The sequence below is a fragment of the Microcaecilia unicolor genome, chromosome 5, assembly GCF_901765095.1.
Source record: "Microcaecilia unicolor chromosome 5, aMicUni1.1, whole genome shotgun sequence".
Classification (NCBI taxonomy): Eukaryota; Metazoa; Chordata; class Amphibia; order Gymnophiona; family Siphonopidae; genus Microcaecilia; species Microcaecilia unicolor.
The window spans coordinates 295,327,080-295,354,042 of NC_044035.1; the positions used below are offsets into that span (position 1 = coordinate 295,327,080).

General features: G+C 43.1%; 1 protein-coding gene across 3 annotated transcripts in view; it reads right to left on the reverse strand.

Annotated features, from left to right (window-relative positions):
- PRMT7 (protein arginine methyltransferase 7) overlaps positions 1 to 26,963 on the reverse strand; it is a 189,491-nt gene that overhangs the window by 102,903 nt on the left and 59,625 nt on the right. For all 3 annotated transcript variants that reach the window (XM_030204294.1, XM_030204293.1, XM_030204295.1), the window contains exons 7-8: positions 21,446 to 21,693; positions 12,606 to 12,786 (exon numbers count right to left, since the gene is read on the reverse strand). In XM_030204294.1, coding sequence (XP_030060154.1) covers positions 12,606 to 12,786; positions 21,446 to 21,693 — 429 coding nt within the window. The remainder of the gene's footprint in view (positions 1 to 12,605; positions 12,787 to 21,445; positions 21,694 to 26,963) is intronic.

Consider the following 26,963-nt stretch of genomic DNA (forward strand, 5'->3'; position numbering starts at 1 on the left):
CTTATTTTTTAGGCTTCTGCATTTGTATACGGACACTTCAAATGGTGTTTTTTTCCTAGCATCTACAAGCTGCTTTGAAGTTGATGGAGATAACTTGCATCCTTTACTCTGTTCTCCTACTAAACACTCTTGGCTCTCTTTCACCAATATTGAAACCTCTCTATTGGGATTTTCAAAAGATCCTGTTTCAAAAGTATCCTTCAAGGATACTCCACACCAAACCATGCGCTTCTGGGCGACTGTGCACCAGTAGCTTGATTCCATTCCAGAGTTAAGGTGGAGTCCATCCTTTTGGAACAGGCTCCCCCTTTCCCAGAATGTTGCCCAGTTCCTAATAAATCTAAATATAAACAATAACCACATAAAATCATATATATAAGTCAAAAATCATAAAAAGGTTATTTAAATCAATAACTAAAAGTGAATATATAAACAGTAATAAAAACTACCCAATGTGAATACAAATAAACATAAATCATACCATATATATACACAATTGACAAACTTTAACTACTACTACTACTATAAATCATTTCTTTAAAAAATAAAATAGTCTCAAAACACCGAAATGTAATAAATAAGTAAATAAATATATAGACAGACAGGCATGAGGAACCTATACAATCCCAAAATGGGCCTTACACATACCCAACATGGTGTGAACTGGAGCAGACTCAAGCTCACACCTAACTCAAGGAATCACAGCAGATCAAACATGGGATGCATTTCAACCACTATCAACTGAAGATGTTAAGGCACTGTTACTGAAATGCTCACTCACACTGTTCCCTAGATTTCTGCTTGGAATTCCTATTCCAAACCATTCCACCAAATCTCGTTCAATAGCTAACAGGCTGCCATAATGAGCTTCTAGAATCAGGCTCTCTCCCTCCAGATATAGGGATAGTCGTTCTCACACTCCTACTGAAGGGTTCAGGTCTAGAAACAACTGCAACAGCGAACTATCGCACTGTGGCTAGCATACCCCTATTTACAAAAATCATAGAATCCTACATGAGTAAACAACTTTCCAAATAACTGGACAAATTCCACATGCTACACCAGTCCCAATTTGGATTCAGAACGGTACACAGTACAAAAACACTATTGCTAGTACTGATAACATACGTCAAACAACATCTATGCAAGGGGCAGTAAGTCTTACTACTACAGTTTGACATTTCGGTGGCGTTCGAAGCAGTGGATCACGAAATGCTACTTGAACGCCTGAACCAAATAGGAATTACAGGATCAGTCCAAGCAATTCCTTTCAAATCAAAGCTACTCTAAAACAAAACACACACCTCTCTAACTACTGGTTCCTGAAATGTTGTGTCCCCCAAGGATCACCACTTTCTCCTATTCTAATTAACTTCTTCGTATCTTCCCTCAGCTCAATACACCTGAGGACTAGGCAACTACTGTTAACATATGCTGACTACATCCTGCTCCTCTTACCGCTATCATCGCCACATCAAGAGATAAGCTGATCTGTAACAACCAGGATGAATACTATTCAATCCTGGGCCTTAGCAAACAATCTAAAACTGAATGAGCAAAGACAAAATCCTTTGGTTCAGGAATCGAGTTGGGGGTCCCAAAGTCAATAACACTTTCCAATGATAGTACCCTCAAGACTGAATCAGAAACAAAAGTGCTGGGTGTCATTCTCGACTCATCCCTAACATTCTCCTCCCACATTAAACAACTATGGAAGAAAACGCTGTTTAAAATGAGACAACTTATGTACAGTCAGATCTTTCTTTGACCAAAAAGCCTTTGCGCTACTGGTCCAAATGCTGATCCTACTGCACCTGGACTACTGTAATGCCTTATTCGATGGCATCAAGATTGAATATCAGAATAAAAATGCAGATCATATAGAACACAGCGGCTAGACTAATTTTTAAACAGAATATATATATATACTAGTGTGTCACCATATCTTGCTAAAGTGCATTGGTTGCCCATATCTGAAAGAATTAGGTTCAAGACCACTTGTCTAGTCTTTCAAATTCTACAAGGTATCACATCTGAACTACTGATTAATATCTCATTTATGTATATCACTCATTCCAGTAGACTGAAAGAACACCTAATCTTAGCACCACTGTTCTACAGAGGAATCCAATTCCAGAAGATTTTTAGATCACTCTTCCCAGTATCAGAAATCTCTTATGGAACTCACTACCCCCTGCCTTCAGATCTGAAACTAACTACCTCAGCTTCTGAAAGAGGCTAAAAACCTTTTTCTTTTGATAGTTTACTACATAACAAAAGCCTTTTCCCTCCCAAAGACCACAACAAACACTCCTACTATATGCCCCTAACTAGCCACAGAATCATCTCCTCACCCTCATCTCATACTATATACTCTCTTCTCCTTTACTCTACAGAGTTACACTAGATTGTACTCACAGAACTGTATGCAAATGTATTCAATCAATGCCCTACCTATCACACTGTATCCAGCATAAGCTCCTCAGATGATGTAAACTGCATTGTACTCTGAACAGAGGATTCTGAGGAATATACGATCTGAACTGAAAACTGAACGATTTACCACTATGGTAAAAACTAGAATGGAATAAGTAAAAACATAGGGCTCCTTTTACAAAGTGGCGCTGCCAATTAGCATATGTTGAATTCTGAGCTTCTTCGCATTCAGCTCGCTTCTAATTGATAACACCGCATTATAAAAGGAGTCCATAAATGGGTAAAAAATGAATTGCAAAAATCTTTAGGGCAGACATATAAGTGAAGATACTTACCTGTAGCACGTATTCTCCGAGGACAGCAGGCTGATAATCCTCACAAGTGGGTTGGCATTCCGTGCTGGCCCAGGAACCAGCATTTTAAAAAAGCAAAAAATTTGCTAGAGCCTTCCGAGCGTGACGTGCGTCCGACAGCGCGCACAAAGTGCCTTCAAGCCCGCCATGCAGCTGCGCTGCTCACTTAGGTGAAGAGTAAAAAGAGAGACAAAGGAGACAACTCCAAGGGGAGGAGGGCAGGTTTGTGAGAATTATCAGCCTGCTGTCCTTGGAGAATACCTTACACAGGTAAGTATCTTCGCTTTCTCCGAGGACAAGCAGGCTGAAATAATCCTCACAAGTGGAGTATCCCTAGCATCCAGGCTCACTCAAAACAACAAGCGTTGGTCAATTGGGCCTCACAACGGTCAGGACATAACACAGATTAACCTGAAACTATATACAAACTAGCTGAGAGTGAAGCCTGGAAAAGAACAAAACGGGCCTAGGGGGGTGGAGCTGAATTCTATACCCCAAACAAATTCTGCAACACCGACTGCCCAAACTGACTGCCGTGTCGGGTTATCCTGTTCAAGGCAGTAATGAGATGTGAATGTGTGGACTGAAGACCATGTCGCAGCTTTGCAAATCTCTTCAATGGAGGCTGACTTTAAGTGAGCCACCGGCACAGCCATGGCCCTCTAAAGTCAGCCCAGCTTGGGCATAAGTGAAGGAAATGCAATCTGCTAGAAAATTGGAGATGGTGCATTTACTGATGGTAACTCCCCTCCTGTTGGGATCAAAAGCAACAAACAACTGGCCGGACTGTCTGAAGGGCTTCGTCTGCTCCATATAAAGCCAATGCTCTCTTGCAGTTCAAGGTGTGCAAGCTGCTTTCACCAGGGTGGGCATGAGGACGGGGAAAAAATGTTGGCAAAACAATTGACTGGTTCAGATGGAACTCTGACACCACCTTCGGCAGGAACTTAGGGTGAGTGCGGAGGACTACTCTGCTGTGATGAAATTTAGTATAAGGTACATCCACTACTAAGGCCTGAAGCTCACTGACCCTACGAGCTGAAGTAACAGCCACTAAGAAAACAACCTTCCAGGTCAAGTACTTCAGATGACAGGAATTCAGTGGTTCAAAAGGAGCTTTCATCAGCTGGGTGACAACGATGTTGAGATCCCATGCCACTGGTGGAGGTTTGACGGGGGGGGCTTTGACAAGAGCAAACCTGTCATGAAGTGAACAACTAAAGGCTGGCTTACCTTCTACACGCTGATAAGCACTAACTTGAGACCAGACTCTGATAAGTGCAAAAAGTATTCAAACAGGGTCTGAGTAGGACAAGAGAGGGGATCTATGGCCTTGCTGTCACACCAGACAGCAAATCTCCTCCATTTGAAATAATAACACTTCTCAGTGGAATCTTTCCTGGATGCCAGCAAGACCCGGGAGACACCCTCCGAAAGATCTAAGGAAGCAAATTCTAGGCTCTCAACATCCAGGCCATGAGAGCCAGAGACTGGAGGTTGGGATATAAAAGCAACCACTTGTTCTGAGTGTCAGAAAACACTCCAATCTCCACGGTTCTTCGGAGAACAACTCCAGAAGACGAGGGAACCAAATCTGACATGGCCAGTACAGTGCAATCAGAATCATGGTTCCATGGTCTTACTTGAGTTTCAGCAAAGTCTTCCCCACCAAAGGTATGGGAGGATACGCATACAGAAGGCCTGTTCCTCAATGCAGGAGAAAGGCATCTGACGCTAGTCTGCTGTGGGCCTGAAGCCTGGAAGAGAACTGAGGGACCTTGTGGTTTAGTTGAGTGGCAAAGAGATCCACCAAGGTGGTGCCCCACCCATATTCAACAATCACTTGTGAGGTTGCATTACCCTGCTGAGCCTGTCGGCTAGACCGTTGTTTATGCCTGCCAGATAAGTGGCCTGGAGAAACGTGCTGTGACAGCGCGCCCAAAGCTACATCTGAATGGCTCCCTGACACAGAGGGCGAGTTTTGGTGCTCCCCTGCTTGTGGTGTAGTACATCGCAACCTGATTGTCCGTCGGAATTAAGATAATTTGGTTGGACAGTCAATCTCTGAAAGCCTTTAGAGCGTTCCAGATCGCTCAGAGTTCCAGGAGGTTGATCTGAAGATCTGTTTCCTGGGGGGACCAGGCTCCCTGAGTGTGAGGCCCATCTACATGAGTCCCCCACCATAAGAAAGATGCATCTGTCATCAGCACTTTCTGCAGCTGAGGAATTTGGAATGGACGTCCCGTGGTCAAATTGTAACGAATTGTCCATCATTGAAGAGAATGTGCAAGGTCGGTGCACACATGGATGACATCTTTGAGTCCCTGTGACCTGATGCCACTGAGCAGCTAGGGTCCATTGAGCAGATCTCATGTTCAGACGTGCCATGGGTGTAACATGAACTGTGGAGGCCATATGACCCAAGTGTCAACATCTGCCGAGCTGTGATCTGCTGGGACACTCAAACCTTGGACACTACGGACAGAAGGTTGTCTGCCTGCACCTCAGGAAGATAGGCTCGAACCATTCTCGTGTCAAGGAATGCTCCAATGAACTCCAATTTCTGAACTGGACTGAGATAGGGTAATTCATTACGTACCCTAGTAGTTCCAACACCTGAATAGTCCTTTAGTGGACTCCTGAGCACCGTCCTCCAAGGTGCTCTTCCCCAGCCAATCGGTGAGATAAGGGAAGACATGCACTCCTAGCCTGTATAGTGACGCTGCAACTATCGCCAGGCATTTTGTAAACACTCTGGGGAGCTGACGCTAGACCAAAGGGCAGCACACAGTACTGAAAGTGCTGCATTCCCAGCCAAAATTGAACTGGAAGTATGGGGATGTGCGTATATGCATCCTTCAAGTCCAGAGAGCATAGCCAATCATTTTCCTGAATCATGGGAAGAAGGGTGCCCAGGGAAACCATCTTGAACTTCTCGTGGACTGGAAATTTGTTCAGGGCCCTTAGGTCTATGATGGGATGCATCCCCCCTGTTTTCTTTTGTACAAGGAAGTACCTGGAATAGAATCCCAGCCCTTCTTCTCCTGGTGGAACGGGTTCGACCGTTTGGGCCTTTAGAAGGGCGGAGAGTTCCTCTACAAGTACCTGCCTGTACGGAGAGCTGAATGAATGAGCTCTCGGTGGGCAATTTGGAGGTTTGGATTCCAGACTGAGGGTGTATCCTAACTGGACTATTTGAAGAACCCACCAGTCGGAGGTTATGAAAGGCCACCTTTGGTGATAAAACATCAATCTCTCCCCAACCGGCAAGTCATCCGGCACTGACACTTTTGTTGCGGCTATGCTCTCCTGGAGCCAGTCAAAAGCCCGTCCCTTGCTTTTGCTGAGGAGCAGTAGGGGCCTTGGGCAAATGCTGTAGACGGGAACGGGTGCGCTGGAGCTGAGCCTGAGTAGGCTGGCGAGATGCCAGAGTGTACCTATGCCTAGAATAGGAATAGTGAGCACTCCGTGACCCACCAAAAAACCTCCTAGTTGATGAGGTGGTAGCAAAAGGTGTCTGGCGGGAGAGAAAATCCATAGCATCTGGGTGCTTCTTGATCAGGTCAACTAGATCATCCACCTTCTCTCCAAAAAGATTATCCCCCCAGCAATGAACATCTGTAATTCTCTGCTGGATCAAATGGCCAGGTCAGAAACACACAGCCATGAGAGAATCTGCGCATTGCTATACCTTGGGCAGAGATCCTGGATGCTGCATCAAAGGTGTAGAATGTGCCCCTGGCCAAAGATTTGCGACACGCCTTCTGTTGTTTGACCAGCTGGCGAAAAGGTTCAGTCTGCTCCGGAGGAAGGGCATCGACCAAACTAGACAGCTGCTTCACCGAGTTCGCAAGTGGTTGATCTTGAAGAGCTGGTATGACTGTATACGGGCAGCGATCAAGGCGACCTGTTACATCTTCCTCCCAAAAGAGCCCAAGGTCCTAGTTTCTCTGCCTGGGGGTGCTGAAGCATAGTCTCTAGAACTCTTGGCCCTTTTGAGGGCGGAGTCCACCACCATAGAGGTGTGCGGTAACTGAGACCTCATCAACCCAGGCTCCCCATGGATTTGATATTAGGAATCAGCCTTTTCGGGTCTATGGGGACCAACAGAGGGGACGCCCAGTTTTTCATAAAGACTTCCTTGAGTACCTTATGCAAAGGAGCTGTCACTGTCTCTCTAGGTGGAGAAGTGTAGTCCAGGACCTCGAGCATCTCAGCCCTGGGCTCATCCTCCATGTCTACAGGGAATGGAATAGCCTGAGCCATTTCCCACACAAAAGATGAAAAGGAGAGGCTCTCAGGGGACGACAGTCTCCGTTCAGGTGGAGGGGAAGGTTCAGAGGGAATCCCAAAGGACATCTGAGGAGAAGTACCTGGGATCTTCCTCTGACTCTCACGAGCGTTCTTCCTCGGTGTCGGAGAGAACTTCCAAGACTGAACCCGTCTCAACACCGAAGATTTGTGGTCTTGGTTGTGATTTCGAGGAGCCGACCCCCGCATGGACTGCGGCAAAGCTTCCTCCATTGACATCAATGGGGAGTCAACCTGGGTGGCAGCCGATACCGAAGCAGCAAGCGGCACCGAGCTCAGAGACCTCACCGCGGGTGGAGGGCCAGAGATAGCTGCAGAAGATGGCAAGGTAGGCACAAGCACCCCCGACACCGATGCAGTTGGGCACAGCAGAACTTCCAGAAACTCTGGAACCAAGGCCTGAAGCCGCTCGTCGAGAACCGCAATTGGAAAAAGGCTGTGGGGTCGGTGGAGCAGTCGGTGGCAGAGCTGCCTGGGATTCGGGAGCAGGAACTGGACTGCTGTGAGACCGAAGCGTCGGCAACTCCTGTATGGAGGGGGAGCAGTCCTCCCGGCTTTGACGCTTCTTGTGCGCCGATGTCCTCGGCACCCAGGAGCTCCTGGCAACATGCATCGAGGGAGAACGGTGTCAGTGCTTCTTAGCCTTCACTCAATGCACCTCACCAAGGCTCCTTGGTGCCGACGTTGAATCCCCACGTCTCCTCGGGGTCGGGTCAGACGATGGACAGTCCCGGGGGGCCTGCATAGCAGGAGGCCTCAAGGCAGATGGAGACCCACTCAATGCCTCACTGCTCCCAATGTGTCGTGCTCTCTCAGCAGCCACGCCTACATGTAAAAATGCTAATTTTAGGATGAAATGACTACCTCTAAAGTTGTCATACATCCTAAAAGTGCAGTTAAGAAATGCATGTAAATATGTCTAAGACCATTTAAACCAAAACTTCCCAAATGGGGGTGACAAAAATTAAAAATCAGGGGCATGACCTGGGTGGGCTTTCCATTGTGCATCATTATTCTACATCTCTGGAGAGTTACACAATTTTATTTGGCTGTGATAATAGGTCACAGACACAAAAAGATAAACAAGCACTGATTTAAACCTTATAGAGCATGAATCCTCAATGATATAATGACAGGTGACAGCACATAAGAATAATATATTGCATGAAAACAACATCAATAAGAAAACGTATATGAATTTAAAAAAAACAATGTATAAATATATAAAAATATGTTTCCTGAATGATGAAGAGATATTCCAATATATTCTGAGATATTAGGAGCCGAGACACAATAACAAAGGCCTAACCAATCCCTCTTCATCTTGGCATGAACCAGTGTTCAAATTTATTTCTTTGAACAGCACTATCATAGCATGTTTGCACAATGCACCCTATATCTTCCATTTAATAGGAGATCCTATTCCAGCCACATTTTAAAGGTGCAGCAAACAAGGAACGACATCCCTCTCTCCGGCCCTCAACCCAGCTTTCCAAATCTGCCGAGGAGGGGGTGCTTGGAAGAGCTCTCAGCTACTGGTTTCTAAGCTAGATCCAAAGAAAATCAGTCAAGTCCTGTTGCATAGGTCTCTCGAGAAATCAAAATATTCAATGTTAGCAAACTGGAGAATGATATAAAAAGCCCAGGTTAAAAAAACCTGACCTTTGACAATATTTTGAATTAGTGATTCTGAAATGAGAAAAGAAAATTTATACTTAAGTGAAAGGTAAAGTTAAAGTGATATTCTATCAACTAGTGTAATCATCAAGTCATGAATATTTTATCCTGCAATATTTTATGAGATCTAACATTTGAGATTCAGTACAAATATTTTCATAGTCTAAAAAGGGATTTAACACTTCCCTGAAGTCATCCTGCTCAAAAGAAGTTTTGTACATATCATATTACCAAGTGGCATATCTGTTCCAATGATAAAACACCATCATCATTGGGCTTATAACAATCACACCACAAAAAACAGCTATTACTTCTACAGACATGTATCATAACTAGGACTTCTATAGACATGTATCATATAACTAGCACATTTGTGTTATGAACAATATGCATACTCAATGGGAAAAGGTATACAGAAATAGAAACTGTGCCAGAGCCCCTCCAACACTGAGACTCTGGCAATTGGCAATTTTTAAAAATGCCAGCCACAAGGTAAAAAATGCACAATATCTTGAAAGTGAATGCCACTGATTATCCAGAGTCAATGCTAACTGGCTGTGTTATCTGGTTAAACGTGATATTCAAACTGCTAACTGCATAAAATTAAAACAGTTCTTTTGCTGTCCTAATTTTATCTGGATAGCTATCCAGTTAGCAGTCTGAAAGCCATGGAACAGTGCTTCTTTAGTAAAGAGTTGCACGGGGACAGAAATTTCTAACCCATCCCGCCCATCCCCACTGGAAACTCCTCCATCCCCAAGCATCTCCACAAGTAATCTCCTCCATATCCGCCTGTCCCCATGCTAAAATAACCAGATTTATGGTAAAATAACTCACCTTAAAAGTAGCTCATGTTGATAACTTCCCCTCTATCAATGCTATCAACCATATCCATTAATTCTTTTTAGTGCTATTATAATTGTTATGACACAAAGAAAGGATAGGAAGGCTGGCCTGGAACTACACTTCTGCAAGAAGCCTGTAGGACCTACATCCATCCCCGCAGGAATCCCATGGACCTGGAGGGGATCCCCATGCAGCTCTCTATTCTCTAGCCTCCATATCACCACCAGAAAGGGCATTATTATTCAGAATCAGGCAGCCTACATTGCTAAGTTGTAAAGGTAAAGTGAAACACGATTACCACAAAAAGCAGCTCAAAATCAACAGGAAAAAAAACACTATAGTGTCTTGTGGTAGTTTTTGAATGACAGCACACTAACTGCAACACTAAATTGTCTTTTTTTCCCCTTTTTTTTTGAAGGGTTGGGTCAAGGGCAGAGGTTAGCATATGCTAACTGGTTAGTGCCCAGGTAAGACAGGAGCCCTTACAGCCTACAAAATAAGTGTCAGCAACTGCTCCCAGGGTAATTTAAAAAAATGGCCATGTGCTAATGGCAATATTAATAAATGGCTATTAATAGAAAACGTAGATAATCAGAGTTTATATGGCTGAGGGGAAAACGGCCTTAGTGCAGTGGTGTGCTGGAGCAGGCTCTCACAGGCTCGCAAGAGCCGGTTGTTAAGTTTTTAAGAATTTTGGGAGCCGGTTGTTAAAGTAGGGTCCTCCATGGCTACTTTAACAACTGGCTCCCAAAATGTGGGCTTGGGCCCCCTGCTGAATTCTCTTTTACTTTGCTGGTGGGGATGCTGAGCCCTGCCAGCCAAGTAAATAGACTACTGCTGCTCCCCGCTCCTTGTTTCCAGCTCTGGGCAGCAGGCTGGGACTTCTCGAGCATGTGAGAGAAGTTCCAGCATGCTGCTCAGAACAAGACGTTGGGAGTGGTGGCAGTCCATTAATTGGCTGCCAGCAAAGGTATGCCTAGCGTGCCCGCACGAAGGGAGGTAGGAGAGAGAGGCAAGTGTTGCTCTCCCCCCCCCCCCCCCCCCCGGTCACCCCTGGCCCTTCCAACTGCAGAGCTGGCTATGTCCGGAGAAAGAGCCTGTTAAAAATTTACCAGCACACCCCTGCCTTAGTGTGTGGAAAGACCCATGTAAGGGTGCGATAAGGCCTATTTTTTTTACCGCAGCTTAGTAAAAGGACCCCTTTACATCTTAAGATGTATATTCTTATGATACAAATATATTCAGATCTCACATTCAGCTAAATGAGAATGATTTCACATTTGAGGTATCTCCCGCTACATTTTGTAAATTCCAACAGGTTTTTACATCGAACTGATTAAGATCCTTCTGGGGCCAGTCTAAGATTGCAAACCTGTGTGACCTGCCAGTTGATTGATGTTTATATTTTATTCACAGCTCAGTATTTGTCACTAAGTAGCCAAGTGGTTTCAGCAACAGGCCAAGAACCAGGGAAGCCTGGTTCAAATCCCACTGCAGCTCCTTGCTATTTCAGGCAGGTCATTTAACCCTCTACTGTCTCGGGTAGTAACAAGCTATGAGCCCTTCGGGGACAGGAAAATATCTACTATAATTTTATCTATTAGATTGTAAGCTCTTTGAGCAAGGACTGTCTTTCTTCTATGTTTGTGCAACGCTGCGTACGCTCTGTAGCGCTATAAAAATGCTAAATAGTAGTAGTAGTACTATATCTGAATATAACTTGCCTTGAGCTACAAGTTAAGAAAATAAAATAAAGGCATGAGCTATATCCAAAATCCCTCCCATTCTCCTGCCTATGTCAAATAGTTCTAACATTGATAATGAAAAATAGAAACCTATATCCAGGAGGATGAATTACTGAAAGAGATATTCCCATCCCCACCAGTACTGGCCTTCCGAAAGCCACCCAACTTAAAACACAAGCTAATCAGAAGTAAACTTCCATCACAGACTGAAAAGGAACAGAAGGGCACACTTCCATGTAATTTATCCAGTTGCAAACTATGCCAAAATATTTCACAGGACCCCACAGTCATCCACAAAGGAAAGATATTCAACATAAAGGAACCTTTCACTTGCTCATCTTCCAATGTGGTATATATCATTCAGTGTAAAAAAATGTAACGAAGGATGCTATATTGGAGAAACAGGCCAGAAGCTTAAGACAAGATTCAATTTACATAGACATCACATGAACAATACTGGTGCCAGTAGGGCTCCCACACCTGTTGGTCAGCATTTTACAGGACCAGGACACTGTACCAGTGACTTCACAGTGAGAATCCTGAAAGGTAACTTTAAAACCATACAAGAACGTAAGACCTTTGAAGTCAGAATGATTGAATATTTTAACACCCAACAGAAAGGACTTAACAAGGATCTGGGGTTCCTAGCCCATTATAAACCATAAAGCTGTATTTCTCTGTTGATCACCACACCCCTCACCTATCCACACCCATCCTGTTAGAATATCAATGATATGCTTTGATGTCCCCATGCATACCTCCTACCCACCCCCATCCTCCCACCCTGTCAGACTGTCATAGTAATGCTTGAATGTTTCACTTATATACACTGTCAGCTAGCACATTTGCTTATTTCCGATCTGGCGAAGAAGGGCAACCTTCGAAAGCTAATCAAGAAATGTATTAAGTTATGTCCAATAAAAAAGGTATCATCTTATTTTCTTTTCCATATTTTATTTTGTTTGATTTCTATTGATAACCTTAGGAGTGGACTAACACGGCTACCACACTCCTCCAGGTAAGTATGGGAATTGTCAGCTTACTGCTAATATTCTGACCCTGGCAAAATTATTGGACATAGTGGTGGCTATTCACTTACAATGAAATTGAGATGATAATGATCTGATCAATGACACCCAGTTGGGCTTTTGTACTCCTCCTCCCCCCTCCCCAAACATGCTACATATACTCTTTCACAGAATTCCTCTTATACAGGAAAAAATGTTCAATTCCTTACCAGGGCATTATTAGGAGTGGAGGAGACCCAGTATGGCTCCATTGTACATTTTATTGTCCCAGATGGATCCATATCAACATCCCACCAAGAGAGGATCACCTGTGCCTTGCCGGACGTTACAGGTTTAAACGGTACACTGTTGGAGCCTGGATTGCTGCTCACTGGCTTACTGAAATCCACCCTGTAATAAATTCATGGAACTCTTTATTGCAATGAAAAACGAACAAGCTATAAGGCCTGTACACTATACCAGCCAATTCAACAGGAAAGCATCTGCTTTAAGTAACTGAATCAAAATAATCAAAACATACATTTTTTAACCATATAGTGAATTAATACAGTTCTAGAAAGCAAAAAAAAAAATATATGCATTAAGTAATCCTCTGTCACTTTACTTCATCAGCCAAGAGCTTGAGCTATTCTGCTAATAACGGATAAAATTACATCATCCTATTGAGCAATGCTGGTAGATGTATCCTAAATGTCTTGTGGCTGCTACTGCTAAAAATGGAGCTTCCACGAAACACTGAATTACGGGGTGTGAAGACTTATACAGTCAAGACTTCCTGGTTTCTGTTTCTTTAATTGCTTTTTTGAATACTTTGTAATTGTTCTTTTTTTTTTTTTTTTTTTAATCATTTATTTATAATTTTTCATTTTACAAGGGTCACTTGCAAACAGTAATACACAGATGATTGCACATTAATACAATATAAGAAGAAAACAATCACAACTAGATATATGGATTATATACAATCTTTCTCTTTCTTAGACCACAAAGTGAAGAAAAATAGGGAGAGTGAAATAAGACAAGGAGATCAATTAAACAGTAAACAGAAAAAAGAAAACATGGTATTAACCTGATTATCCCCAGATATTACTCATCTAATACATTATTCCACATTGATCATCTGGTTGGCTTCTTCAAGACCAAATACGGTGTATAGTCAATTCATTTCATTAAGAACATACTTATTGTCCAAATTTTAGTTAGAAATAATACATCTGATTACATTCTCTCTCTTTTAAAACCATAGTAACATAGTAGATGACGGCAGAAAAAGACCTGCATGGTCCATCCAGTCTGCCCAAGACAAACTCGTATGTGTATACCTTACCTTGAATTGAATTTCTACCTGTCCTTTTCAGGGCACAGACCATATAAGTCTGCCCAGCATTATTTCCCGCCTCCCAACCACCAGTCCCGCCTCCCATCACCGGCTCTGGTACAGACCGTATAAGTCTGCCCTCCCTTATCCTTGCTTCCCAACCACCACCCCCTCTTCCCCCCACTAGAGAGATTGAAGGGGGGCAGACTCAGGAAAGATGTCAGGAAGTATTTTTTCATGGAGAGGGTGGTAGACGCTTGGAATGCCCTCCCGCGGGAGGTGGTGGAGATGAAAACGGTAACGGAGTTCAAACATGCGTGGGATATGCATAGAGGAATCCTGTGCAGAAGGAATGGATCCTCAGAAGCTTAGCTAAAATTGGGTGGCGGAGCAGGTGGGGGGAAGAGGGGGTGGTGGTTGGGAGGCGAGGATAGGGGAGGGCAGACTTATACGGTCTGTACCAGAGCCGATGAAGGGAGGCGGGACTGGTGGTTGGGAGGCAGGAAATACTGCTGGGCAGACTTATATGGTCTGTGCCCTGAAAAGGACAGGTACAAATTCAAGGTAAGGTATACACATATGAGTTTGTCTTGGGCAGACTGGATGGACCATGCAGGTCTTTTTCTGCCGTCATCTACTATGTTACTATGATTTTTTGGCACTAAAGCTATGGCAACACATCTTAGTAAATACAGGCCTTAATCTTGCCAACAGATCCTTTATCAATTTAGGAAACTCCTGAAGTAAAAGGTTTAAAAAAAAACCAACAACAACCCTCTACAAATGTATTTATATAGCCCTCATGAAGGAAATTAATTTAGAACCTGTGGTTGTAAAATAACATCGATTCTTTCTAGTACTGATGAACTAAATGTTCAGGACCACTTGTGGGATTCTAAAGAATGATCCAGTGATGATATTAGGATGTTGAGCAAATCATTTACATAGTAGCATAGTAAATGACAGCAAATAAGGGCTAGCACGGTCCATTCCAGTCTGCCCAGAAAGGCAGCATTGTACCTGTGACGCTATGTAGGTTACCCACTTTGTCTTTAGAGTTCTGATGCCTGGCATAGTCTACCACCCTTATGCTTTTTTATTTAAGTGTGAAAGTCATTTACGTTGTACTGTGAGTGAAAATGCTTTTATTCTACCTTCATGCCATACAGGGAACATCTGTGTTTATAGCTCACAAAATTCAGTAGTGTCACACTGGTGCAGTAAAGTAGCACAATACAAATAGAAAAAGCACCCAATGCCAAAGAATTGAAATCACATAATCATATCACCTAATGCTTTTGTAAATATGGGAAAAAAAGACCTCAGAGACCTTAACAGGAGCTTAAAGTCATTAATGTTTCCTAAATCAGGTCAGAAACAGATGGGATATAGTACAAATCGCATTCCTGCTTTGAGGGCAGTGATCTGAGAATTGCTTTTTCAAGAGGTAAAAATTTGAAAAAAAAAATTAAGTCCAGCAGAATTATTGGAATTGACTGTCAGTAATCGTGAAACCCTTAGAGGTCACTATATGTGCGACATGCAACACTTGTAGAATTACTTCGCAAATAAAATTCTTTGTGCATCCAAAAGATGGTAAGGAGTATCAATTGACAATATACTAACTGTAAATCAGAGTACGTTGTTTATGTTGTACAGTGCCCTTGCAACAAACTATATATAGGCATGACCACTAGAGTTTTTAAAACATATATGTTGGAAAACAAATCTAACTTGAAAAGGAAAAACATCAAGGAACCTTTGGTTCCTCATTGTGAACAGCAAAAGCACACATTTGCAGAGTTACATTGCTTTGTCATTAATGGACTGTAAGGTACAAGATTCGTTTACATCAGCAGGAATCGAAGTGGATTTTCAGACTTCAAACATTGGAACCGTGGGGACTGAATTCAATGATTGATTGGAATGTTTTTTGTTTATTAAGCAATGTTTTTGCTAACCTGGAGTGATTTTTTTTTTTACTTTAACAGTTTTTTTTTACTGATGACCATAGAAAAAAGTGTAGATCCAATCTAATGTATATACAAAGATACACATGAGGAACATGCAGCAGAAGCGAAAAGGGGAAAAATAATCCGTCACCAAATATTACAAATATCTCACCCCATTGCACTGAATGCTCATGGTAGCTATCTTCTAACCCACAAAGCAAACTGCACAAACGAAAAAGAGATACAAAGTATCAGTAGTCGAATCAAAACATGCAATGGAACAAAACGTACACAGTCATCAAGCTGGGAACAACTACAATTCCCCATCTAATCATCACTACCACTGCTAAGCTAATATACCCAGTTCTCCCGCCATCCCAGCCCAACCCATTCCACCCACACCCAATCTCTGTAAAATGATAAAACACTGTGCTATGCTTTAGTAAAATGATAAAACACTGTGCTATGCTTTATTGTATATCATGGGCCCCCAAACCCTCACAGGGAGTTAACCACTAAGCTACATCCCCGTTATTGCAAAGAATGTATGTAAGGCCCCCAAATGGAGAGGAACCGCTTCTGACGTCTGGGAGACAAACGTTCCCCCCCCCCCCCCGGCATTCAAGGCGCATAAGACCATGAAATTTATTACGCTAATGCCAATAATCTGGAGGTGAATCACTTTTCCAGAGGCTCAAAATAATACACTTGCCCAAACTAGAGGATTTACAGGTCAATTGTTGAGCACCTCTACCCTGCAATGCAAAACGTTTATATTTATCCAAAAGGACTCCAAAGGGGGTGAGTGGAATGCACGAGCCTAATAAAGTTTCCAAATACTGAAAAACAGCAATCCAAAATGCCTGTACTGAAAAATAATCCCAGAGAAAATGAAAGAGACTTGGCTGCGCTGACATTTTGTACATAAAGGCGTGTCAGCACTCCCCATTTTAAAAATTTGAGCTTTTGTGAGATATGCCCTGTGCAATATTCAAAACTGACATTCTCTCAGACCTGCACTGACAGCTAAAGTGGGGATCCGGGAGGATAGTTTGTTGAAGTCCAAAGAAAGGTTGGGCCTATCCATATGTTGTGTCCAACATAGTCTAATAAGTTCCTTGTCCTTAAGGGAAGAAAGGTAGTAAGTGCTTTATAAAGGCCTGAGACCGACATCCGCTCACCCTTCACCAACGCAAAGAATTGTCGTAAACGATGGCTATGCTGAGATCCCAAAGCTTCAACCTATATAGTGATGTTTTTTTAATCTATAGGTTTGCAAAAGGAAAAGATGTAATCAAGAGGTATTTAACACGTCATCTTGGCGTCTGAAGCTTCAGCGCCATTTTGAATCAGATTCTAAATCCACATTGAGTAGGTGTTCTACATCCGTAATTTCATAAGCTGATGTAAAGACTTCAGAATATTTTAATGCGTTTGTTTTGTTTTCAAAGTGTATCCTATCATAGAGAGCAGAGTGGAAGAAGAGCACTGATCCCTGAGGAAGCCTACTTATCCGAGTGAAACGGTGGCCCCGTTGGGTGGAAAAGATAAGTTGCTCCCATTGGTGCTAGCCTTAAAGTTTACTTTTGTGGTGTGAAATGGGACATTCACAAAAGCATGCATGCTTGTATAGAAAATGTTTGGGATTTTGGGTTGTTTTTTTAATAGACCAATGAATGAGAACTGACCTGATTTAGGAAGCGTTAATGACTTTAAGCTCTTGATAAGGTCTCTGAGGTCTTTTTCTCCCATATTTACACAATTATTAGGTGATATGATTATGTGATTTCAACTCTTTGGCAGTGGGTCCCAGTGACGTTCCTAAAGGGGCTGACACCCGGGGCGGATCGCCGATGCGCCCCGCCCCCCTGGTGCAGCACCCCCCCCCCCCCCGGCAAAAGGACACCCCCCCCAACCCAGCGAAAGAACCCCCCCCCACGGGTGCACGCCACTGGGGGGGGGGGGGGGTGCCGCACGCCGATCAGCATCGTTCGTTTCCATGCTCCCTCTGCCCCGAACAGGTTTACTTCCTGTTCCGGGGCAGAGGGAGCATGGAAACGAACGATGCTGACCGGTGCGCAGCACCCCCCAGCGGCGTGCACCTGGGGCGGACCACCCCCACCGCCCCCCCTTGGTACGCCATTGATGGCTCCTTTTTCTATTTGTATTGAACATCTTTGTTTATCCCATATCTTTTGAACTCCATCATTGTTTTCGACCCCACTACTTCCTATGGAAGAACATTCCAGGCATCTATCACTTTCTCTCTGAAAAAGTATTTCCTGCTGCTACTTCTAAGTTTCCTTCCTTACAACTTCATTTCATGTCCTCTAGATCTATAGCCTTTCCAATTCTGGAAATGTTTAAACTCTTGAAAGAAAGTAATGAACACCTGTATCTTATCTTCCCCTCAGCCTCCTCTCTTACAGGGTATATATATTCAAATGTTCAAGTCTCTTTTCATACATCTCCTGGCACAGACCCTATATCAATTTGGTTCTTTCCTCTGAATGGCTTTGAGTATTTTTACATTGTTAGTAAGACATGGAGGGGGCATTTTCGAAAGAAACATCCAAGTTGCGATTTGGACATCTTTGCAAAATGTTGAAATCCAGGGGCAGGGAAAATCTATTTTCGAAAAAAGATGGACATCCATCTTTTGTTTCGAAAATACCATCAGACACGAAAATACCGTCCTTGGATTTGGACATTTCAGACCTTCAGCGATTTTCGAAACCAAAGACGTCCATGTCAAAAACATCCAAATGCAAGCCATTTGGACGTGGGAGAAACCAGCATTTGTAGTGCACTGGTCCCCCTGACATGCCAGAACACCAACCGGGCACCCTAGGGGGCACTGCAGTGGACTTCATAAAATCTCACAGGAACATAGCTCCCTTACCTTGTGTGCTGAGCCACCCAAAACCCACTACCCACAACTGTACACCACTACCATAGCCCTTACGGGTGAAGGGAGCACCTAGATTTTATTTTAGTTACATTTGTACCCCGCGCTTTCCCACTCATGGCAGGCTCAATGCGGCTTACATGGGGCAATGGAGGGTTAAGTGACTTGCCCAGAGTCACAAGGAGCTGCCTGTGCCTGAAGTGGGAATCGAACTCAGTTCCTCAGTTCCCCAGGACCAAAGTCCACCACCCTAACCACTAGGTCACTCCTAGTGGGTTTGTGGTGGGTTTTGGAGAGCTCACTATTTCCTCCACAAATGTAACAGGTGGGGGGGTATGGGCCTGGGTCTACCTGTCTGAAGTGCACTGCAGTACCCACTAAAACTGCTCCTGGGACCTTCATGCGCTGTCATGGACCTGAGAATGACATATGAGGCTGGCACGAAATATTTTTAAAGATGTTTTTTTGACGGTGGGAGGGAGTTAGTGCCACTGGGGGAGTAGAGTGAGGTCATCCCTGATTCCGTCCAATGGTCATCTGGTCATTTCGGGCACCTTTTTGTGCCTTATTCGTAAAAAAAACACATCCGGGTGAAAATGTCCAAGGGTTCGCAGGGACGTCCTTGCTTGTTTTGATTATGGATCAAAGATGTCCAAGTGTTAGGCACACCCAAGTCCCGCCTTCACTATGCCTCCGACACACACCCCTGAAATTTGGACGTCCTTGCGACGGACTGCAGTTGGAGATGTCCAAAATCGGGTTTTGATTATACCGATTTGGACATCTCTGGGAGATGGACCTCCATCTTCCAATTTGTGTCGAAAGATGGACGTTCTTCTCTTTTGAAAATGAACCTGATGGCCTCCAAAACTGAACACAGTACTCCAAATATGATCTCACCAATGACTTGTACAGAGGCATTATCATCTCCTCTTTTCTGTTGATTATGCCCCTCTCAATGCAGCCACTTTGAGACCCTCAGGCACTCTCACCCCAAGATCTCCTTCCTGTTCCGTGCATTTCAGACCCTCACCACTTATCGCATACAGCTCCTTTGATTTTTACACTCCAAATGCATCAGCCTAAGTTTTCTCACTTTAAAGCTTAACTGCCACGCCTTAGCCCAGACTTCTCATTTGTGTAGATCACTTCTCATCCTTTCTATTCCCTCTGAGGTGTCTACTGTTACCAATGTGTGTCATTTGTAAAAAGACAATTTTCCTTCCAACCCTTAATATCTTTGAGCAATGTTGCCTAAGCAGAAATTGGCCCCAGGATGGATCCCTGAGGCACTCCACTACTCACCTTTCTTTCATTTGAGATAATTCCACTTATCACCACCCTCTGCTGCCTATCAGTCAACCAATTTCTGATCCAATTTTCTACCTTAGGTCCTATCCACAAGCCACTCAACATCAAAGGCTTTATTGAAATCTAAGTAGACCTCATCCAGTGCATGTACTCAGTCCAAATCTTTTGCCACCCAAAGAAATCATTCAGATTTGTCTGACATGATCTGCCTTTGGTAAAACCATGTTACATCAAACCTTGTAACTCACTGGACTGTAAAAAGTTTATTTATTACATTTGTATCCCGCACTTTCCCACTAAAAGCAGACTCAATGCGGCTTACATAGTAATAGGTAACACAGAATTTTGTTATGTAAAGTAGGAAATTAAGTATAAACATAGTAATAGGATGGATGGGTAGTAATAGGATGGATGGGTAGGTAGAGACAGGTGATAGAAAGGAAGGTAAGGTGGGAGATAGAGTCTGGGTCAATGTTGTTTTCTCTTCAATATAGTAACATAGTAGATGACGGCAGAAAAAGACCTGCACGGTCCATCCAGATGGGTTCATAAGATTAATCTGGGTCCTTTGGGTAGGCTTGCTTGAATAAATGGGTTTTTAGTGCTTTCCTGAATGGTAGGTGGTGTTTCTTGCTGGGAGGTCGATCAGATTTATCATATAGTCCGGAGATTCTCCGTGTATTATCTTGTGGATTAAAGTCTGGGCTTTGAAGTTGATACGTTCTTTGATTGGGAGCCAGTGCAGTCTTGCACGGAGAGGAGTTGCACTCTCAAAACGTGATTTGCCAAAGATGAGTCTCGCTGCTGTATTATCTTTATCTATCTATTTTCCGCAGATTTTCTATCCTCAATTTTTAAAAATGTTTATTTCTTATATACCAAGCCCAAAAGCTATCGAAGTTGTGTATATTCAAAAACAGTAGGTGTTTTTCTGTCCCTGCAGGACTTACAATCTAAGCTTGTACCTGAGGCAATGGAGGGTTAAATGACTTGCCCAAGATCACAAGGAGCTGCAGTGGAATTTGAACTGGGCTCCCCTGTTCTTGGCCCACTGCTCAATTAGGCTACTCCTCCATTCCTATTAACTTCTACTCTCTTCCCGATTACAAAAAAAAGTGTCTACAAAGTAAAGCCTTGGTCACTGTCCAAAATGATTGCAGATTATTCATATGCTCTGTTATTCTCATAGAAATCCAGTCATTTGCTCATTAAATATTCCTTACAATATGAGTCCACAAAGTAGGAAAAAACAAAGTTTTCTATTTACTGTGTAACATCAGTTGTAAAGCCCCATTTTGCATAAGGACTGCAAGTGCGAAATGGGACATCCAGGTCAGTAAGTTCACATTTTCTCAGTGTTTTACAAGAGGCTCTGCCAAACATGAAACCTTTTGTAAAAATTTATAAGGATGTCAGCAAGTACGTGTTTTATTTGCCAGCATGGAAATCAGGAATAATGATTTTAGAAAAATGTGGAGAAAAAAACGAAGAACTGTGTCATGCTGCAGTTTCCAAATATAAGTGCCATTTATTATACATGTAAGTGGCAATTTCACATACCTGAACATGGTCATCACATCACTGAGCAGTTTGAAGTCACTCTGAGGCACCTGATTAAGTTGGATGTCATAGACTGAAGGAGCACCAGGGCACTTCTCCATTGCTGAGAAAGGAACAATAGTTTTCTCATAGTTCCTGGTCTTACAGCAAACACGGAAAGGAACCAGCTTGTTCCAGGACCACATTCTTTTGGACTCCACCAATTGAGCATAAATAGTGGCCCTGTGAGGCACAGCCTCCCATTCTTCCTGCACCCCAGAGAATTAAAAAAAAAAAAAAGTTCAGTACACATTTTTTTTAAATCTGTAAAAGACAAAAAAAACACATTTGAAAAAATATAGTCCAGTCTATTGCCTGAAGCTGGAACTATCACAGTGGAAGAAAATACTAAGCAGTTTGAAACAGTAAAACATAATGACATCAATAGACTGAAATAATTCCAGCTGTCCAAGGAGTGACACTACAGTATTGATTATCATTTAAATTAGAAAGGAGAGCACCACAGTTCATTTATTTATTGGTATTTATATAGTGCCTTCCTAATCTAAAACAACTGTCCATGACAGCATTCATGATGTGCCAAGGAATAATAAAGTTTAACAATTAATATAGCACAACATTAAAAAGGCCATAAGAGCAATACGTGGAATCAATAACACTCAGGATACAGACAAAAAAAAGCCAAGTATTGTTGAGTTTAGTAAAAACACATCAACAAATCCAATATCTAACAACATCAGCAAGTTGTCATTACACAAACAGCGCCCCAGGGCATTGTATCTGGTGTCCTATTCATTCTATGTTTACATCCCGACCCATAACAGTTGCTTGATTCTCCCATAGGCCTGGTGCCCAGCCTTTGATAATCTTGATGAATTATGTTAAAAGGGCCCCATCAATACTTAATTTATCTATCCCTGCATCCTTGGCAGGAAGTGGAAGCAAAAAGAGAAGTGTCTGCTGCTGTGTTTAATGCACACAGTTATTTGGATAAAGGTATCATTACACATGATTTGATCTTAAAATGAATGATTTAGAAGCAACTGTGGAAACCTGGCTCCTGGAAGAGGGTAGGATAAAACTGTTGCAAGCATGACCCACTGGTTATGTTTGGGGCCATCAAGCTAAGACAGAGAAGTAAGGAGGGGAAGTGTTACTGATCTAACAGAGGGAACAGACTGTCACTTCAGGGTTATATCTAGGTGTGAAAATATGGCAAAAGGGAAGAATAGGATTGTTGGCAATCTATGCTCATGCAATTAAAATTGAGGAGCTTGAATTCTGACTAAACTGATAACAGAATTGCATTTGCAATTTGCATCTGTTAACAATGGAGAATCTGGCTTATTCAATGGCATCCTATTTTATGGCAGCTATGCAGACTTGTAGTTTGGAATAAATAATCTATCTCCGACACACAGGGCCGGTCTTAGCAAGTGCGGGGCCCTAGGCAGACCAATTTGGTGGGGCCCCATCCTAGCCCCACCCCTGCCCTAGCCCCACCCCATTGATAAGATTATTCAATTTTTAGAAACGTATTTATGAAATTTCAAATAAAGACAAATGAAGCTAAACTTGTACAGAAAAACTGATTGAAATAAGCACAATGCTATCACGACCCCCCCCCCCTGAAATTATTCAGTTCAAGTCCACTACAATTAGTAGTTCCAATTCTCATAACAAAGGAGAATAAAGGAAAAATATTAATTAAGAAAAGATCCAGTACTTTCAATTCCCCTATTACTCTGTAACCCATCAAACCAGAGAGGCAACACTGAGATCCCCAAGTAGCCAAAAAAGATGTAAGTGCATAGGTTCTCATTAAAGACAAAACCACAACACATTTATAGTAGCAAATTTTTCCATAAATCAGCTATATTGGAGATAGACTGACTGTCCTAAATCTAGTCCTCTTGCTCCTGGGTGTGCTGCTTTGAAATCAGCTCCCCCTGCTGCCGCGAAGCTTCCATGAAGGAAGAATTGACTTTTGTATCTGAATGTAACTCGCCTTGAGCTACTGCTGAGAAAGGCGTGATCTAACATCACATCCCAAAGACTAGTACCACACATAATATAAAGTGATATAAAACACAAAAAATGTCCTTAGGACCTAAAGAACAATTCTACAATACCATAATAGCACTAACTTCCAGGAATCACACAGCAAGGGCAGCAGCGTAAACAATGCAATATCAATATTGGAAAACTAAACAAGCCGGATTAGAACAGATCAGCCCTACATAGACATTCAGTGTTAACAGAATACCTGGTCTTTCACACATACAGAACACGGATAGACCCTTACCAGGTATAGAATAAGTAACCATGAACTAAAAATAGAAATATGTAGACAAAAATGCTTATGGATTAATTTACAGCAATATAACTACGCATACCTCAGATGTACAGTCATATGTAAAGTATTTAAATTTTCTTGAACCCATATTCTTAAAAATACACTAATATGATTTTAAGAATATGCCAAAATGTAAAGATAGCAGATGTAAATTTTAAAATATGACATATTCCAATCACATTACAAATTAACAAATAAAAATAAAGCAAAAAAATGGAAATAAGGCATTTCTTCTTTCCCCCTTCCATCTAGTGTATCCCCCCTCTCCCCATTCATCCAGTGCCCCCCCACTCTCCCATTCCAACCAATGTGTCTCCTCTCTCCCTCTTCCATATCTCCCTTTCTCTGTCTCCCCCTTCCATCTAGCATGTCCCCACTCCTCCCCTTCCATCCTGCATGTCCCCTCTCTCTCCTCCATTCAGCTTTTCCCCTTCTCTATCTCTACTTACATCCAGCTTTTCCCACCTCTCCCATCTTCCATCCAGCATGCCCCCCTCTCTCCCTCTTCCATCCAGCATGTCCTCTTTGTCTCCCCCTTTCAACCAGCATGTCCCTCGGCCTTTCTCCCCTCTGTCACATGATCTTTCATCCAGTGTTTCTCTCTTTCTTCCTTCCATCCAACATCTCCCACTCCCTTCCCCTTCCATTCAGCATTTTCTCTCTCTCTTTATCCTTCGTTCTCTCCCTCCTTATTCACCCTGTCCACCAGTGTCTCAGTCTCTACCCTCCCTCTATAGTCAGCATCTCTCCGCTTGCCCTATGCTCCCTTCCATGGTCTGCATTTCCTGTTCCTTTCCATGTCCAGCTTTTCTCTCTTCTCTACCCTCTGTACCCCCACCCTTGGTTCAGCCTCTCTCCCTCCCTCACTCATAGTCCAGCATCTCTCCTCCTGATCCAGTCTGTCTCGTCTCTCCACCAATCCACCCAGACCAGCATTTCTCCACATCTTCCACCTCCCCTTTGCTCCAGCAGGTCTCTCTTGTTTCCTTCCCTCTGTTTCCCCTATCTCTCTCTCTTCCTTCTAAACAGTCAAAAATCACAGAGAAATTAGGACTTACCAGCTGCTGCTGCTATTTTCCCTTTAGTCCACTAGACCAGCAGAACCAGGCTGTGGGTGTGCCCAAGTACTGAACCTTGGAAACAGATGCCTGTGAATCTGTGATGCTTCATGCATGCAATGGAAGGAGAGTAGTGTTCCTAAAGCGCCCTCCATTACAACGCAGCCCGCCCTTGAGGAAGGAAGTTGTGTCACGGCGGGCTGCACGTCGCAGGGGTGGATGGGCCGCGCGTCACGGGGGTGGGCGGGCCACGCGCCGCATCAGCAGTCAGGAGAGCACGGGGTGACAGTGCGTCATGGGACTCGTGGCACTGGGAGCGTAGAAGTCAGGAGGCAAAGAGAGAGCAGCCTCATCTAGCTGGGTCTGGTGGCGGCGGCCAGTGGTGGGACTTAGAATGTCGCATAACTATTGAAGGCAGCACCCAGAGGCCGGAGGAGGCGGAGTCGAGGCGGCCGCGCGGGGCCCCCTTAAGCGCGAGGCCCTATGCGGCCACCTCGGCCTTAGATCGGCCCTGCCGACACATCTGGCAGATCATATCTTAGACCATAAGAACAGCCATACTGGGTCAGACTAATGGTCCATCCAGCCCAGAATCCTGTTTCCAAAAGTGGCCAAGCCAAATCACAAGTCTTGGCTGAAACCCAAATAGTAGCAACATTCCATGCTACCAATCCCAGGGCAAGCAGTGGCTTCCCCATGTCCATCTCAATAGAAGACAATGAACTTCTCCTCCAGGAACTCGTCCAAACTTTTTTTAAACCCAGATACACTAACCGTTATTACTCCATCCTCTGGCAACGAGTTCCAGAGCTCAACTATTCGCTGAATGAAAAGATATTTCCTCCTATTTGGTTTTAAAAGTATTTCCATATAATTTCATTTAGTGTCCCCTAGTCATTGTACTTTTTGAAAGAATAAAAAACATTGATTCAATTTTACCTTTCTACACTACTCAGGATTTTGTATGCTTCAATCATATCTCCTCTCAGCTGTCTCTTTTCCAAGCTGAAAAGACCTAACCTCTTTAGCCTTTCCTATCATGGCATGTACTGGCTGTGAGCAGAGATTCCGAAGGTTTTCATGCAATTTTTTGCAAAGCTAGGATGCCCTTTTGTTACCTTTACACAAGAGCTGACAAAAGGAGGAAAGGTCAGAGGTAGAAGAGAGAGTAAGTGATGTAGTCAGAGAACTGAGTAAGCAAAGTCATAATTGAGACCAGGACTCATGCAGTTGTAGAGGAATACCATACAGGAGATTTAAATCTGCAACAGGTATTATTTCACCATTAGAGATGACTTGGGAGATTGAACATATGCCACATTCAGACCAGGATGGCCAGTTCAGCAGGGAAGTTTTAATTCCAAGCTTAGAGTTAAAACCATATAGAGGCCCTCTTGAGGTATGGAGATTGTGAGCTTAAGGATAGAGTAGAACTATCTAAGGGCTGAAGTTGTTGCCTTAATTATACTGTAATGATCAGGGAAGTGATATTTGTTCATAGAGAGAAAAAGGGGTAGGCGGCATGCATGAGTCAGCTTTCTCAAAGGATTATTGAATCTTGATACCAATAAATGGCTTGTGACATACAGATGGCTAAATCGGGAAGATTAATACTTCCTTCAGTTTTAGTCATTTTTAGTTTCTGGAGAGCTAAGCGAGACAGTTTATTGTGCCACAGAAACTTAGAGATCTTACTATCAATTTTTTTATATAAACTAGAAGGGAAAGCAAAAGGGACATGCTAAAATAAAGTTTTGTTTAGGGGCAAGTACTATCTGATTGCCTCCGCTCGACTCCATTAAGACAGAAAGCTTGGGGACCATTTGTCTAAAATGGATGTGGTTATGTTAAATAGAAAGGTAGTGTTAAGTTGAATGGTTTTATCCACTGAATTACTGTACCAGATACCAAGGTATTTTTTAACTTATGGGATTCCCAAGAGAAAGAAAATTGGGAGATATGATGCTTAAGGACAGAGGTTAACGAGCATGATTGCAGATTTGTTCCAATTAATTCTATAGTCTGAGAGTCCTGCAAAAGAGTCTATGCAAGTTAACAGGGAAGGAATAGAGTCTGCTGTAGTGTAGAGTAGCATATCATCTGC